The sequence below is a fragment of the Somniosus microcephalus genome, chromosome 13 (genome assembly GCF_052327205.1).
Source record: "Somniosus microcephalus isolate GS21.2 chromosome 13, FLI_Smic_1.0, whole genome shotgun sequence".
Taxonomy (NCBI): Eukaryota; Metazoa; Chordata; class Chondrichthyes; order Squaliformes; family Somniosidae; genus Somniosus; species Somniosus microcephalus.
This window is the reverse complement of record NC_140999.1, coordinates 49,382,122-49,400,417: the sequence shown is the minus strand read 5'-3', so window position 1 is coordinate 49,400,417 and position 18,296 is coordinate 49,382,122. Positions and strand designations below refer to the sequence as shown.

Here is an 18,296-nt window from a genome sequence, read left to right as displayed (position 1 = left end):
CCAGCTACTTTTTTCTGGTCTACAGTTACGGTTTATTAACCTGCCTTATTGCAAAACACATCTTAAATACGAAGTACAAAAAGCAACAAATATTTTATGGATTTCAATCTTGGCCAGTACTGGCTTTCTTATTGGAAAAACAGGTGTACAGGCAGCACTTAAGAACTTGGGATTGTCACTTAGCTCTTATCGTGGGTTCATTGAACTTGAATTTAATGACTGTGTGACAGTCTATTGTTTTCTTGGCTAACATCAAACGCCGTCTCATCTTAGATCACAGCTGTTGGTTTAAACAGATGATCTCAGTAATGTAAATAGCGGGGCTTTCCTATGGCATAAAGAACTGGCTTGTTTAATTATACAAATTAACTATTTGAATTAGACCGGCAAATTGTTTTCCTGTTTATTCACATTTCATCAATCAAACTCGAGAGTGAATTGCGCCAGAGTTCACTTCAAGTTTGAAGGGTTGATCAATACTGGCACGTCCAAAATCAGAGTTCCCAGTGGTTTGTTAACTGGTGGCGTCATTCTGCATGTGAACAAAATCAGTTTGGATAATTTTGCACAACTACAAATATTTATTAACATTATCCTTTTAAAAGGGACAACCGATTGGGGAACAATTTTGAGGCATCATTACATTTTTTCCCTCTCTAGCCCTACTGAACTTTGTCCTTCGAGATCCAAACTGCAGAAGATCCTTTTTGCACAGCTGATATTTGCACTTTAGGTCTGAAACCAGCAGCAGGAACCATCTTGCCACAACACTATACAGTATATGATTGTGAATGCAGCTACAGTCTCACTTCAGATAGAAGATAGAAATGTATAGCTCCCTCTTTGTATTTATTAAGTTCTATTCACTTCCCAAGCATGGACCCCACACAGCTGAATGCACGCCAAATGTAAATGTGTAGGAAATTGCTAAAAACATGGCTTCCAAGCCACTGATCTTAGAGAGGAGAGCCTTGGCAGTTTTAAATTTAGCTTTCGGCCAGTTGCACAAAATCTGTGCTATTGAAATAGAAGTGTGTGTCTTATATTGATTTAAAAATTGTACGAGACATTGTTTGATTCAATGAAGAAAACAAACTATCTGGGAGCTACCTAGAAGTATTGGTTTTGGCACCTATGAATGTTAAGACAGCAAAAGAGTGCTTCCAAAAGCTGAAAAGATTTGTGAATTACTTTGTGTTTGTGTTCAAGTGGAGACATGGAATTTTCAATATCAAGAACCATATTGTGAAATGGACAGACATGCACAAACTAAGTCAGATGTGCTTAGTAAAGGTAATTAACCCATTTAGGACATTCTCATTGCTTGTGTTATACATACACTGTACTTTCAGCATCTGTGGTTTGTCATGCTTCTCATTGTTATTTGTTTGTAAATAGTTATTAGTGACTTACCCTGGTCTATGTGATATCAACCATTTCCAAGAGAATTTGGAAATGTGGTTAGCCTCTATGATGTACACTCTGTAGGGAGAGCATCAAAAAGGTGCAGATTCCACATCATTGGGGACAAGATCTGTTTATAGGAACAGCTGCATTAATCCCCCCCCCCACCCCAACAACACACCATAACAGGCATGAATAGGATCTTTTAGTGGGACCAGGGTAAAAGGTCATAATGTGACAGTGAAGTTCAATTGTACTCACAAACCATTGAAGCCCAATAGACAAAATAATAATTCCAAAATATATTTAAAAGTAGTGTTTCGTTTGGGGGTGGGGGAGAGAAGTATGGCTGGAGAATCATGAATGCAATGTGTTTACCTATAGATGACCTTTTACCTGAATTTCTTTGAAATCTTTATCACATAGACTTTGTAATGGGTCAATAAAGTTCTGTTTGACTTCAATATCCAGGGAGTCTTTAACCTCAGCCATCCGCTTCATCGATTCGCCAACATCAATGAGAGCCCCGCCTTAAATCAGAAAATTTAAATGCAAGAATCAACTGAAGTACATAAAACTGAAAGGATCGTTACTTCAGCGGATGACAAAACCAGTTCCACCCCTATACCAAATGTTCTTCCTCCTCTCCTGATGAGGATGACACATGTTGGGGGGGACACTACTTGCCCTCTCATATCTCTCCGTGTGTATACTTCACACGTGGTCTTGAACAATGAGTTCAACTGTGAGAGGCATCAGTTAAGTGCAATCCTGTCCTTATTTGACTTCCACACAAGCACACATTCCATCAGGGTTCACTGACTAACAAGGAGCGAGAGCTGCATCTCCCTTGTGGAGGGGTGCTGTCAATTTAGCACTCCTACCGCTACCAGCTAAAGCTAGCTAACTCATCACAACTCAGGAATTTGGCTTGAGACATTTCTGGTCTACGTATCTCAGTTTCATAATGGGTGGAGTTTTCAATAATTGAGCCACGAGAACAACCTACAAAACCGCAGTTATTGACAATCAGCTCATTTCAGCATCATAAATGTACAAGGACAAAACAAATTGTGTACAGAGGTGCCAGTGAGAGAATCTATGTACTTCTCAGGAGAGCCTCGGAGCTCAAAGTAGACTACAACTTCGAACACAAAATTAAACCCAAAAATCCATTTATGAAAAAAAATGCTTACTGTTAAATTCCTCAACAAAAGTTACTCTGTGCAGTACCATTACTTCTGGAAGCTTCCATACAAAACCCTTGTTCCTTTTTCCTGCTGGCTACCCCATACTAGGAAGAGTAAGTTTCACTTCATAGTTCATTTTTTTAATGCATTTTTCCTCCTCTTGCCCTTTTATTCAGTTTCCCCATACACCTAGCCAAGAGGGCAACCAGCAAATTGGTGCTGGGCTTCATTCGACACTGTTCTGAAGCTAGTGTCTTGGAGATATGTCAGAGTGAGTAACTCAGGTTACTTCTTCGTGGAGAAGCAACCAGCCTTCACAGCACTTCCAAACAAGGTGCGTCAGAGCCGGTGCCCAACATGTGGGGGAAATCGCTGGAACTAACTTTTTGTGAACAATTCTGAGGCACAAGCTAGGACTTTAATAAGCTGCACTGCCATGCTAGTTCGTCAATGAAGTGTCTCCATATTTAAATCTATTTTTTTTCTCCTCTGCTCCCCTTCTTTAAAAAGGTCCATGTCCCTTTAGACGAAGATGGAGGAGCAAACTGTTATCAAACATGGCAACTGTGAGCAGCCTCAACTGACTCACCTTCCCATTATCCCTCCAGTCCTGTGGGAGAGCCTCTCATTTCCACCCAACACTTTCCCTCACCTCGCCCCCCCCAGCTGAGACCAAGAACTGGTTCTGTGATATACAATGCAAACCTCTGCCAATCCACTCTGCACTGCAATGCACGAATACAATACTATACAATGAGGACATCTGCCTAGTTATCTTCAAAAAAAATTGATTTACATGCACATAAAATAAAGTAACAACAACAAAAATATCCAATATTGACAGTATGGATCCCAAAAGCCCTGGGTTACCTAACTCTGGCCTTCACTGGTTACTGTTGATAAAATGATCACTAATCAAAATACTTCACGTACCAAAATTTGATTCTTCACCCAGATCCTTCCCAAATTTTATCATGGATTCTCCGAGAAGCCCTTCCGGTTGAGGGTAGCCTGGGTTTTTCACCTGTCCGCGAATCTTCGACACTGTGTTCAGCATTGTTAGTTTAGCTCTGGATGCTGTGTAAAGAGGCAATGGGTTAATTTTGGCAATCAAAAGGACTTAAAGGATTCCACCTACCAGACAATTTTCCATCCTGCGGAAAATCTGAGAACTTGAAAGTCTTTACAAACATAAGTGCTCACGTAATCATCAACAACAACTTGTACTTATATAGCACCTTTAACGTAGTAAAACGTCCCAAAGCACTGCACAGGAGCATTACAAGACAAAAATCTGAGAGCCACATAAGACGAAATTAGGGCAGATGAAAGAGGTAGGTTTTAAGGAGCACCTTAGAAACATAGAAACATAGAAGATAGGAGCAGGAGTAGGCCATTCGGCCCCTCTTCTGTGGTAGAGAATTCCACAGGTTCACCACTCTCTGGGTGAAGAAATTCCTCCTCATCTCTGTCCAAAATGGCTTACCCCTTATCTTTAGACTGTGACTCCTGGTTCTGGACTCCCCCGCCATCGGGAACATCTTTCCTGCATCTGGTCTGTCTAGTCCTGTTAGAATTTTGAGATCCCCTCTCATTCTTCTAAACTTCAGCGAATATAAGCCCAATTGGCCCAATCTCTCCTCATACGTCATTCCTGCCATCCCAGGTATCAGCCTGGTGAATCTTCGCTGCACTCCCTCCATGGCAAGAACATCCTTCCTCAGATAAGGCAACCAAAACTGCACACAATACTCCAAGGTGTGGTCTCACCAAGGCCCTGTACAACTACAGCAAGACATCTTTGCTCCTGTACTTGAATCCTCTCGCTATGAAGGCCAACATACCATTTGCCTTCTTAACCGCCTGCTGCACCTGCATGCTTACCTTCAGCGACTGTTGCACAAGGACACCCAGGTCTCGTTGCACTTCCCCTTTTCCCAATCTATTGCCATTCAGATAATAATCTGCCTTCCTGTTTTTGCCACCAAAGTGAATAACGTCGCAATTATCCACATTATAGTGCATCTGCCATGCATCTGCCCAATCACCCAACCTGTCCAAATCATACTGGAGTTTCTCGGCATCCTCCTCACAGCACACACGCCCACCCAGCTTTGTGTCGTCTTCAAACTTATAGATATTATACATCTAGTTCACTCGTCTAGATCATTAATATATATTGTGAATAGCTGGGGTCCTAGCACCAATTCCTGCGGTGCCCCACTAGTCACTGCCTGCCACTCGGAAAAAGACCCGTTCATTCCAACTCTTTGCTTCCTGTTTGCCAACCAGTTCTCTATCCAAGTCAGTACCTGACCCCCAATCCCATGTGCTTTAACTTTACACACTAATCTCTTATGCGGGACCTCATCGAAAGCCTTCTGAAAGTCCAAATACACCACATCCACTGGTTCGCCCTTATCTATTCTACCAGTTACATCCTCAAAAAATTCCAGTAGATTAGTCAAGCACGATTTACCATTTGTAAATCCATGTTGACTTTGTCTGATCCTGTCATTGTTTTCCAAGTGCTCTGCTATTACATCTTTTATAATGGACTCTAGCATTTCCCCCACTACCAATGTCAGGCTTATATTTTCCCGTTTTCTCTCTACCACCTTTTTTGAATAGTGGGGTTACATTAGCTACCCTCTAATCCATGAGAACCGTTCCAGAGTCTATAGAATTTATTTATTTATTTATTTATTTTTAAAAGGAGGAGAGATAGAGAGGCATAGAGGTTTAGGCAGGGAATTCCAGAGCTTAGGACCTAGACAACAGAAGGCATGGCCACCAATGGTTGAGCAATTATAATCAGGGATGCTCAAGAGGGCATAATTAGAGGAACGCAGATATCTCTGGGGGTTGTGGGGCTGGAGAATATTACAGAGATTGGGAGGGGAGAGGCCATGGAGGGAATTGAAAGCAAGGATGAGAATTTTGAAATCAAGGCGTTGCTTAACCGGGATCAATGTTGGTCAGCGAGCACAGGGGTGATGGGTGAACGGAACTTGGGGCGAGTTAGGACACAGGCAGCCGGGTTTTGGATGACCTCAAGTTTATGTAGGATAGAACTTGGGAAGCCAGCCAGGAGTGCGTTGGAATAGTCAAGTCTAGAAGTAACAAAGGCATGGGTGAGGATTTCAGCAGCGGATGAGGTGAGGCAGGGGCGGAGACGGGAGATGTTACAGAGGTGGAAACAGACGGTTTTAGTTATGCTGCGGATACGTGGTCGGAAGCTCATTTCAGGGTCAAATATGACACCAAGGTTGCGAACAGTGTGGTTCACCCTCAGACAGGTGTTAGGGAGGAGGGTGGAGTCAGTGGCTTGGGAACGGGGTTTGTGGCGGGGACCGAAAACAATGGCTTCGATCTTCCCAATATTTAATTGGAGAAAATTTCTGCTCATCCAGTACTGTATTTCAGATAAGCAGTCTGACAATATAGAGATGGTGGAGGGGTCAAGAAAAGTGGTGGTGAGGTAGAGCTGGGTGTCGTCAGCGTACATGTGGAAACTGACGCTGTGTTTTCGGATGAGGTTGTCAAGGGGTAGCATGTAGATGAGAAATAGGAGGGGACAAGGATAGATCCTTGGGGTCACCAGAGGAAACGATGCGAGAGCAGGAAGAGAAGCCATTGCAGGTGATTCTCTGGCTATGATTAGGTAGAGAAGAATGGACCCAGGCGAATGTAGTCCCAGCCAGCTGGACGACGGTGGAGAGGCATTGGAGGAGGATGGAGTGGTCAACCGTGTCAAAGACTGCAGACAAGTTGAGAAGGACGAGGGGGGGCAGTTTACAAAGAATGTCATTTGTGACTTTGAGGAGAGCCGTTTCGGTACTGTGGCGGGGCACAATACAAAAAACATTGAATAGAAATTAAAAAGCCAGTATAACTTCATGAAACTCAATGTTGCCCCTAGGATTTTCATGTTAATGTCTGAATTTTCATACTATGCTCACTTGAGCTGAAAAACCTAGCAGTACAATTATGCGCTCTAACTGTCCTAACTTGGGTGCATCAGTAGAGAGCATTTTGAGCTGTATACTAGGGTGAATTACAGGTTTTGACACTGGTATTAGGTACAATTTGAAGTCATAAAGTTAAAGAGTTCCACACAAGGGTAATGAACACTGACGCTGCTTTTATCCTTCTAGTGCTGCTAACTACTCTCACACAGGTCTTGCAGGGCCAGCAGCAACCAAAAGCTAAATGCACCGGATTTTTTATGACCATCTGCCCAAAGATGTTCAGCTGTCTAACTTGAGGTACGCGTGGCTACAAGCCTGTCCCTGGTAATGGTGAGAGCACTTTGAGGTGATGAATTTTAGACCTTTTTATATTGATACGAGATGGTTATTTGTACCATCGGTTCCCAAAGCACAGGTCTCACTCATCTGGCAGAAGCTTGCCAGATTTGCTAAATCCAGCTGCCAGAAAGATCTCATAATAAAGTGGCTCTTCCCAGTAGCTGTATTTAGAAAATCTGGCAGGTTTACATTGAGTTTGCTGTTAGCTGCACAAGACCCACATTTTGGGAAGTAGCAGCACACTGACACCAATGTAGAAGGAGAACAAGATTATCATAGAATGATACAGCACAGGATGTGGTCATTCAACCCATCGTGCCTGTGCCGGCTCTTTGAAAGAGCTATCCAATTAAGTCCCACTCCACTGCTCTTTCCCCATAGTCCTGCAATTTTTTCCTTTAGCAAACAATAAATATACTGGATAACAATAAAGCAAATGGGCTTGCACAAATTTCCCTATGTGGTATTTGAACAAATACGATAAATAATTCTAGTGGAAACATTGATAAATGATGTAAGACAAGGCAACAGGAACACAGAATTTCACTTTTTTTTTAATGTTCTTATCTGGATAGTAATTAAAAACAGGAACCTTGCCTGATTTTTCTCTTTGCTGACACAGGTCTGTTACAAGTTTAGGGTCTTGTACCTGAGAGAATATCTAAGAGAGCAGAGTTAGTTGCTCCTATAAATCATCTGAGAGGGCGTGACCTTACTACCCAATATCTAAATATACAACAGCGTAACCCAGGGGATAACAACAGCATCCCCTTGTGATCTGAACTGGATATTAGTGTCATTCACACATATGCTCAAAGGTGGACCGAGTAAAAACTTGCTGAGATGAGCCCAGATACAAACTAAGCTGATTTATTGCTCAGTGAGTGAACATTCAGAGCAATAGTTGTGATAAGATTCATTTAGTTCAATCTGTACAACTTGTCATTGCATAACACAAACTAATGAATACACCACACTTCCCCACATTGGTAGGTCAACTTACTTACATAGTGGACTGTTGTTCTTTTGTGGAGCCAGGAGGGGTACTCCTGCTGCTTCAAACTCCACAAAATACTACAAATGTTTGTCGTTTTTGGACCTTTTTTAAACATTGTGAGGTTGGGCTGCTCAAGACCTGAAAATGCCAGTTGGAGCTTGCAATGGGAAAAAATGAATTTAGGATCCGTGTCTGAAATGAGTGCAGGAGCCTCATTCCAATATTGAAATGAGGCCTGCGCTCATTTCAGGCAGCCACCAGAGCTGGCTCAAAAAATGTCCCGACTAATTTAGTAGTGGCCTGAACTCCCGTGCAGATCTGGCGCGAGCCTCAGTACTACTAAATTGGTTATCATTGCATCTATTTTAGGCCCATAAAACAGGCACAGCAATGTTAAATTTATACCCATAATGGAAGAAAAGGAGCAAATTTTGAAGCTGAGGACCTTTAGTTCTAGGAGCATTAAATCAAACAGATTGTGCACTGATTTTGAAGTGTTAGATGAAAGTGTGGAAAGATAGACGAGTTGATAAAGGGGTTCTATTCAGCATACAAGGTACGACACCCCCACCATAGATGTGAGGGAAGTCGCCAAGACAATAAGAAAATTCAGCAGTCAGCCCCAGGCTTTACAATGCTATCTCCCCAACGTACACAGGAAGCTAGGAATGGCTATCAGCATCACTCAACATATGCATCCCTTCAAGAGTTCTGTGTTTATCTTGTTTTAAACTAAATTCACCATTTCCTCTGATGGCCTATGAGTAAAGGCACCACCTAATATAGCACAATCATACAAAGCAGAAAGTCCTGGGCTTCACACATCACATCACAGAATCCCCACAGTGCAGATAGAGGCCATTTCGGCCCATCGAGCCTGCACCGACACATGTCCCACCCTATCCCCGTAACCCCCGGTATTTAATCCCCTAACACTAAGGGTCAATTTATCATAGCCAAATCAACCTAACCCGCACATCTCTTGATCCCCAATTTGTGCTGAGTTAGCTGATTTCAGTAGCTGGGTTTCCTGCTCGATTGTTATCCAGTAATCCCTGTTGGAGAAGTAGGTCTTCGGCAGCGTTAGGAGAGGACAGGATTGAACGTGGCTGTATTGCATTCCATGGTTGAACAGCCTGTCAACATTTAGTGTTTAAGCTCACAGGACAGCCACTTAGGTGAAGTACTGGGAGGCCATCAGCCCCTGGGGAACCACAAACAGTACGAGTCAGCCTCTTCAAATGAGATGGGGCGAAAACTACAAGGCATGTCTGACCATAACAGCACAGGATTTGAACAATCGGAAGTTTTTTCCTGTAATGTAAACAGGTCATGTAGTAAACACCTGTAGCACGATAACCACATTTACACTTAGTAATTTTTTTGTCCTTTGTTTTAAGTGGGCTCAGCAAAAGCACTGATTAAACACGGAGAAAAATCCAGTTTCTTTCAGTATGTGCAATTTCTTTAGCCAGGGTTTTTATTTGACGGGTGTGTGGTGGTGGGGGGGTGGGGGAGGAGAAAAGAGTAACCACATGGGGAGAATGGCTAACAGACATGGTAAGGAAAGAAACCAGTATATTGTTAGCCAAGTATTTGAGAGTCCCTGGAGACCTAATGCCCTCAAATAAGTTTTTTTTCCCCCCAGAATAAAACTTCATTTATAATTTTGTCACGTCTAAAAGGCTCTGTAATTTTCCAGATTTTTTTGTATTCTGTACAATATTGAACTTCAGGAATGTACTGAGAATTTTGCAATGGTCCATCTGGAAATTTATTCTAAAAGCTGGAAAGGAAATTCAGCACTGAATCCTCAGAGTTCTGCATTTCCTTATCCCTTTGAGAACATAAACCTGTTTCTCATTTGCTGACAATATTCAATAAGTGCCGTTATAAATCACAATGCAGGGATTCGCGGTACAAGAACAATGCTTTATAATAGTTTTTATACTGAGGCCAATATTTTGTTTCCAATATTCTCAATCTGGTTACTTTTTAAAATGAGGAAACCAGCTACCCCAGAGTTCAATCTTCGACGATGTGACAAAGAACACAAAGTGCAGCTTATGGGAGCAATATTTGTACAAGATGCAGGACTGTACACAATGCAGAGATGGTTATCTTCACGTTTTATGGCCTTAAATCTACAAGCTGTACAAACATAAGTTGAGGGCTGTATATGTAAGAAATAGGAGCAGGAGTAGGCCATTTGGCCCCTATTGCAACCAAAGTACTGGTATCTTTAAGACAATCATTAATTTTCAAAACATAAAAAGGTTTTTCACAATTTTCTTCCTCCTCCTGAAGGTGCCAACTCATGCTCAGGTACAGTTCTGTGGGACCCAGCTGTCCTCAAGTATTCTTGCTAAGTAGTCATTTTTTATGTGCAGGGCTAGACAGCAACTGTCAGCAGGCTATTCAACCATGGGACATCACAGTGGAGCCTAATTCTGTCCAAACATGCACTTTTCAGCAGGAGTAACTGGATAGTGATCAGGAATGCTGGGTGATTTTCTCCTTCCCAGTCCAGAGGTCATTTGTAGCCTCGACCAGAAATCAATGAACACAACAGAGATCAAGGAATGATTAAATTATTCTTAAGCTTTTTTTTGGCCAGGTTAAATTTGTTCCATGCGGAGAATGGAGCAATTTTCCATTTTTGGCATCCACACAGACGAGAATAGCACAATCAGTTGCAGAAGCTCTGTAGAGTGCTGAACAATATGTTGTCGTTCAAGCAGTAAGCCTCAACTAGAATGAGTAGATATGACACACAATGGCCGACTCCTCACTATCTATTATCGCTAACTAGCTGTCACTTAGTTGAATCCACACAGGTCTGTGGCTGCGAAAATAGTTCCAAATATCCTGCTGTTCACTTTTCAATGATATTGATTCACAAAAGGCCCCTCAGTAATGTGTCTCAATTTACACCATTTTCAATTAAAAAGTTACTCTCACTCAAATTCAAAGCATATTTACTTGACAATTTTCACCTAACATCATGTTTTTATCTTGTGATAAAGGAGAATATACAATTCGAAAAGGTGGTTTAAGTTCCACCAAAATGGACTATACAACTCCTTTATTCATCAATTTTCTCCTCCTCCTTTCCTGAAGGTGTTGACTCTTGCTGAAGTACAGTTTGACAGGCATGGTTACCTCCATCTTCTCCACCTCCAGCGTGATCCCAACACCAAACACACCCTCCCCTCCCCTTTCAGCATTCCAAAGGGACCGTTCTCTCCGTGACACCCTGGGCCATTCCTCTATTATCCCCAACACCTAACTCCCTTTTACCTCCTCCCTTCCCACCATCCAGGGCCACAAACACTTCTTCCAGGCAAAACAGTGAGTTACTTGTACTTCTTTCAATTTAGTATACTGCATTCGCTGCTCACAATGCGGTCTCCTCTACATTGGGGAGACCAAACGCAGATTGGGTGACCGCTTTCCAGAACACCTCCGTTCAGTCCATAAGGGTGACCCCGAGCTTCCGGTCGCCTGTCACTTTAATTCTCCGCTCCACTCCCACCACTCTATCCTCGGCCTCCTACGCTGTTCCCAGCTTTCCGGGCTCAACATTGAGTTCAACAATTTCAGACTATAACCTCTGCCTCCATTTTTTCCAGATGGCAGCTGTTGCTGATGATTCTGATATTCCCATTTACACCTCCCCATGACGCATCTTTTGTTTCTTTACTTGTCCCATTACCATCTCCTCCTTGCACCATCATCCCTTTTGTAATTTAATCTCTCCTGCCTTCAAACCAATCACAGACCTTCCCTTTTCTTCTTTGCTTCAGCAGCAGCGGAGGCGACAGCGGCAGTGCGAACCTGCGAGGGACGAGGCTGAGCGGCAGTTTAAAAAGGGCGCCAGAGTTCAGGTGAGCCCCCACAGCGGAGGCGGCGGTGCGAACCTGCAAGGGACGAGGCTGAGCGGCGGTTTAAAAAGGGCGCCAGGGTTCAGGTGAGGCCCCACAGCAGCAGCGGAGGCGGCGGCGCGAACCTGCGAGGGACGAGGCTGAGCGGCGGTTTAAAAAGGGCGCCAGGGTTCCGGTGAGGCCCCACAGCAGCAGCAGAGGCGGCGGTGCGAACCTGCAAGGGACAAGGCTGAGCGGCGGTTTAAAAAGGGCGCCAGGGTTCAGGTGAGGCCCCACAGCAGCAGCAGAGGCGGCGGCGGGGGGAACCTGCGAGGGACGAGGCTGAGCGGCGGTTTAAAAAGGGCGCCAAGGTTCAAGTGAGGCTCCACAGCAGCAGCGGAGGCGGCGGTGCGAACCTGCGAGGGACGAGGCTGAGCGGCGGTTTAAAAAGGGCACCAGAGTTCAGGTGAGGCCCCACAGCAGCAGCGGAGGCGGTGGCGGCGGTGCAAATCTGCGAGGGACGAGGCTGAGCGGCGGTTTAAAAAGGGCGCCAGGGTTCAGGTGAGGCCCCACAGCAGCAGCGGAGGTGGCGGCGGCGGTGCGAACCTGCGAGGGACAAGGCTGAGCGGCGGTTTAAAAAGGGCACCAGGGTTCAGGTGAGGCCCCACAGCAGCAGCGGAGGCAGTGGCGGCGGTGCGAACCTGTGAGGGACGAGGCTGAGCGGCGGTTTAAAAAGGGCGCCAGGGTTCAGGTGAGGCCCCACAGCAGCAGCGGAGGTGGCGGCGGTGGTGCGAACCTGCGAGGGATGAGGCTGAGCGGCGGTTTAAAAAGGGCGCTAGAGTTCAGGTGAGGCCCCACAGCAGCAGCGGAGGCAGCAGCGGGAACCTGCGAGGGACGAGGCTGAGCGGCGGTTTAAAAAGGACGCCAAGGTTCAGGTGAGGCTCCACAGCAGCAGCGGAGGCGGCGGTGCGAACCGGCGAGGGACGAGGCTGAGCGGCGGTTTAAAAAGGGCGCCAGAGTTCAGGTGAGGCGTACCAGTCTCCGAGCTCAGAGGGAGGGAGAGAAGTAAAAAATAATTGAAGTGTGACGTCACCAGAAAGCAGGTAGGTGATTGGTTGGTGAGTATTTCTCTCTTTTTAAACTTAAACTCTGTGGTTTATAGTTACTAAGGTCTCTCTGGTGTAGCAGGGACTGTTGGTAAACCATTTAACTGTAGTGTAATAAGTGGGATTGATTGATTTAATTTAAATTCAATTAATTAAAGGGTAAGTCATGGCAGGACAGCCCGGTGCCGTGGTATGCACCTCCTGCAATATGTGGGAACTCGGACACTTCCTGTGTCCCTGACAAATACGTGTGCAGGAAGTGCATCCAGCTGCAGCTACTGACAGACCGCATTGTGGCACTGGAGCTGCGATTGGATGCATACTGGAGCGTTCACGATGCTCGAGACATCGTGAATAGCACATTTACGGAGTTGGACACACCGCAGGTAGAGGTTGGACAGGCAGAAAGGGAACGGGTGACCAACAGGCAGAGTACTAGGCGCAGGCAGGTAGTGCAGGGGTCCCCCTGTGGACATCCCCCTCTCAAACAGATGCACCACTTTGAGTGCTGTTGGGGGGGGATGGCTTATCAGAGGAAAGCAGCAGCAGCCAACTTCCTGGCACCAGGGGTGGCTCTGCTGCACAGGACGGGAGGAAAAAGAGGGGTAGAGCTATAGTAATAGGGGATTCTATTTTAAGGGGAATAGATAGGCGTTTCTGCAGCCGCAAACGAGACTCCAGGATGGTGTGTTGCCTCCCTGGTGCAAGGGTCAAGGATATCTCAGAGCGGCTGCAGAACATCTTGGAAGGGGAGGGTGAACAGCCAGTTGTCGTGGTGCATATAGGCACCAACAATATAGGTAAAAAGCGGGATGAGGTCCTAAAAGCGGAATATAGGAAGTTAGGTAGTAATCTCAGGATTGCTACCAGTGCCACGTGCTAGTCAGAGTAGAAATAGAAGGATATTTCAGATGAATACGTGACTAGAGGCAACGGGGAGGGATTCAAGTTCCTGGGACATTGGAACCGGTTCTGGGGGAGGTGGGACCAGTTCAAACCGGACGGTTTGCACCTGGGCAGGGCTGGAACCGATGTCCTAGGGGGAGTGTTTGCTAGTGCTCTGGGGGAGGGTTTAAACTAAAATGGCAGGGGGTTGGGAATCTGAGCAGGGAGACAGAGGAAAGGGAAACAAGGATAAAAGCAAAAGATAGGAAGGAGAAAAACAAAAGTGGCAGTCAGAGAAATCAACGGTTTAAATCAAACGTGGCCACAGTAAATAATAATTCTAATAGGTCCAAGAGCATTAAAAAAACAAGCCTGAAGGCTTTGTGTCTTAATGCGAGGAGCATCCGTAATAAGGTGGATGAATTGGCTGCGCAAATAGAGGTAAACGAATATGATTTGGTTGGGATTACGGAAACGTGGCTCAAGGATGGCCAAAGCTGAGAACTCAACATCCAGGGGTATTCGATATTCAGGAAAGATAGGCAAAAAGGAAAGGGAGGTGGGGTAGCATTACTGGTTAAAGAAGGGATTAACACAATTGTAAGGAAGGATATTAGCTCTGATGATGTGGAATCTGTATGGGTAGAATTGAGAAATACCAAGGGGCAGAAAACGTTAGTGGGAGTGGTATATAGACCTCCAAACAGTAAGGCGGAGGTTGGGGATGGCATTAAAAGGGAAATTAAAGAAGCGTGCAATAAGGGCACAGCAGTGATCATGGGTGACTTTAATCTACATATAGATTGGGCTAACCAAATTAGTAACAATACTGTGGAGGAGGAATTCCTGGAGTGTTTACGGGATGGTTTCCTGGACCAATATGTTGAGGAACCAACCAGAGATCAGGCCATCTTAGACTGGGTATTATGTAACGAGAAAGGATTAATTAGCAATCTTGTTGTACAAGGCCCCTTGGGTCGGAGCGATCATAATATGATCGAATTCTTCATTAAGATGGAGAATGAAGTAGTTGACTCAGAGACTAGGGTCCTAAATTTAAATAAAGGAAACTACGATGGTCTGAGGCGCGAGTTGGGTAGGATCGACTGGGGAATGTCACTCAAAGGGTTGACGGTGGATAGGCAATGGCAAACATTCAAAGACCGAATGGATGAACTACAGAATTTTTTCATCCCTGTTTGGCATAATAATAAAACAAAAAAGGTGACTCAACCGTGGTTAACAAGGGAAATTAGGGATAGCATAAGATCCAAGGAGAGGGCATATAAATTGGCCAGAAAAAGCAATAATCCTGAGGATTGGGAGCAGTTTAGGATTCAACAAAGGAGGACAAAGGGATTAATTAAGAAGGGGGAAATAGAATGAGAGTAAGCTTGCAGGGAACATAAAAACTGACTGTAAAAGCTTTTATAGATATGTGAAGAGAAAAAGATTGGTGAAGTCAAGTGTAGGTCCCTTGCAGTCAGAATCAGGGGAATTTATAATGGGGAACAAAGAAATGGCAGACCAACTAAATACATATTTTGGTTCTGTCTTCACAAAGGAGGACACAAATAACCTCCCAGAGATGCCAGGGAACATAGGGTCTGATGAGAGGGAGGAACTGAAAGAAATCAGTATTTGTAGGGAAATGGTGTTAGGAAAATTGATGGGACTGAAGGCCGATAAATCCCCTGGGCCTGATAATCTACATCCTAGGGTACTTAAGGAAGTGGCCCTAGAAATAGTAGATGCATTGCTGGTCATCTTTCAGAACTTGATAGACTCTGGAACAGTACCCATGGATTGGAGGGTAGCTAATGTTACCCCACTATTCAAAAAAGGTGGTAGAGAAAAAGCGGGGAATTATAGACCGGTAAGCCTGACATCGTCGGTAGTGGGGAAAATGCTAAAGTCCATTATAAAAGATGTAATAGCAGAGCACTTGGAAAGCAGTGACAGGATCGGACAAAGTCAACATGGATTTACAAAAGGTAAATCGTGCTTGACTAATCTACTGGAATTTTTTTGAGGATGTAACTGGTAAAATAGATAAGGGAGAACCAGCGGATGTGGTGTATTTGGACTTTCAGAAGGCTTTCGATAAGGTCCCACATAAGAGATTAGCGTGCAAAATTAAGGCACATGGCATTGGGGGCAAGGTATTGACTTGGATAGAGAACTGGTTGGCGGATAGAAAGCAAAGAGTTGGAATAAACGGGTCGTTTTCCAAGTGGCAGGCAGTGACTAGTGGGGTACCGCAAGGATCGGTCCTAGGACCCCAGCTGTTCACAATATATATTAATGATCTGGACGAGGGAATTGGATGTAATATCTCCAAATTCGCAGACGACACAAAGCTGGGTGGGAGGGTATGCTGTGAGGAGGATGTCTTGAAACTCCAGTACGATCTGCACAGGTTGGGTGATTGGGCAGAAACATGGCAAATGCACTATAACGTGGATAAATGTGAGGTTATCCACTTTGGTGGCAAAAACAGGAAGGCAGATTATTATTTGAATGGCAATAGATTGGGAGAAGGGGAAGTGCAAAGAGACCTGGGTGTTCTTGTGCACCAGTCGCTGAAGGTAAGCATGCAGGTGCAGCAGGCGGTTAAGAAGACAAATGGTATGTTGGCCTTCGTAGCAAGAGGGTTTGAGTACAGGAACAAGGATGTCTTGCTGCAATTGTACAGGGCCTTGGTGAGACCGCACCTTGAGTATTGTGTGCAGTTTTGGTCGTCTTATCTGAGGAAGGACGTTCTTGCCATGGAAGGAGTGCAGCGAAGATTCACCAGGCTGATACCTGGGATGGCAGGAGTGACGTATGAGGAGAGATTGTGTCGATTGGGCTTATACTCACTGGAGTTTAGAAGAATGAGAGGGGATCTCATTGAAACCTATAAAATTCTGTCAGGCCTGGACAGACTAGATGCAGGAAGAATGTTTCCGATGGCCAGGGAGTCCAGAACCAGGGGTCATAGTCTAAGGATAAGGGGTAAGCCATTTAGGACTGAAATGAGGAGGAATTTCTTCACCCAGAGAGTGGTGAACCTGTGGAATTCTCTGCCACAGAGGGCGGTGGAGGCCAGTTCATTAAATATATTCAAGAAGGAGTTGGATATATTTCTTAAGGCTAAAGAGATCAAGGGATATGGGGAGAAGGCAGGGACAGGGTACTGAATTTGGATGATCAGCCATGATCTCATTGAATGGCGGAGCAGGCTCGAGGGACCGAATGGCCTACTCCTGCTCCTATCTTCTATGTTTCTATGCTTCCCCTCCCCCGTCTCTGTACTTGCTTAAAACCTGTTGTATCTCTAACCTTTTCCAGTTCTGACAAAGGGTCATCGATCTGAAACGTTAACTCGGTTTCTCTCTCCACAGATGCTGCCTGACCTGCTGAATATTGCCAGCATTTTCTGTTTTCAATTCAGATTTCCGGCATCCACAGTATTTTGCTTTTGTACCTCCATATTCTTCATATGCACGCCCAGATGGTGCGCATCAGCAGGCTATTCATCTGTTTCAGGCATTACATTTGTGCGTGATCCTGTTCCCACACGAAGTACATCAATAATTTGGATATAGAGCTATAGGGAGTAGTGTTCAAATTTGCAGATGATGCTAAAATAGGAGGCTTTGTAAATTATTCTGATAACCAAATGGAAGTAGTAACAGGATATTGCCAAGATGGTGAAATGTGCAAAAATGTGGCAGATAGATGTCAATATGGGGTGGTAGATTTTGGTAAATAATTATATTTTGAATGGGGGAAGGCTGGGTGATGTGGAAGAGCGGAGTGATTTGGGGGTTCGGGTTCATAAGATATTAAAAAGCAGTAGTGGATAAGGCCATGAAGTAAGCTAATGGAATACTGGGTTTGTGGCAAGAGATATGGAATATAACAGACAAGATGTAGTGGGAATCTATATAAAACCTTCGTAATACTACTTAGGAGTACTCCATCAGGTCTCTTCTGAGTCTTCTCTTTTCCAGAGAAACATTGCTCAATCTTTCCTAATACAGGAAACTCTCGTTTAAACGGCACCTAAATATCCGGAATTCTCTATTAACCGGCAAAATTCATACTCCGAAAACAACACCTCAATAACCGGAAACGTTGCCGAGTCCGAGTCCAAGTCTCCTGCGGTGGCCGAGTTAGTCAGTGGGGGTAGTTCTCCAAACAGCCACTACTCGGCTTCTTGGAGCTGTCGGAAGTCCGAACACCTCAATAACAGGAGTCTGACTCTCCCGCGCTGCTGGTAGTCTCTTTAACACAACATTCTGTCGGTGAGTACCCAATTATACTGAACATTTCTTGATTTTTTTGTTTGTTAAAAATAGCCTCGGTAGATAACCCTCTCCGTCATCCGGAATTTTTAATCAACCGGCACCATCCCGGTTCCGGATACCAAAGAGTTTCCTGTAGTTGAATCCTCTCAATTCTGGGAACATCTTTGTAAATCTTTTCTGTATTTACTCCAGTACTTCAACATCCTTTTTGTAGTATGGAGACAAGAATCGCGCACACTACTCCAC

At 44.6% G+C, this 18,296-nt stretch overlaps 1 protein-coding gene across 5 annotated transcripts in view; it reads right to left on the bottom strand.

The window, feature by feature from the left end:
• Positions 1–18,296, bottom strand: part of LOC147108315 (endophilin-A2-like) — a 148,387-nt gene that overhangs the window by 35,160 nt on the left and 94,931 nt on the right. For all 5 annotated transcript variants that reach the window (XM_086004899.1, XM_086004900.1, XM_086004902.1 and 2 more), the window contains 2 exons: positions 3,528–3,671; positions 1,801–1,934 (listed from right to left, as the gene is read on the bottom strand). In XM_086004899.1, coding sequence (XP_085861025.1) covers positions 1,801–1,934; positions 3,528–3,671 — 278 coding nt within the window. The remainder of the gene's footprint in view (positions 1–1,800; positions 1,935–3,527; positions 3,672–18,296) is intronic.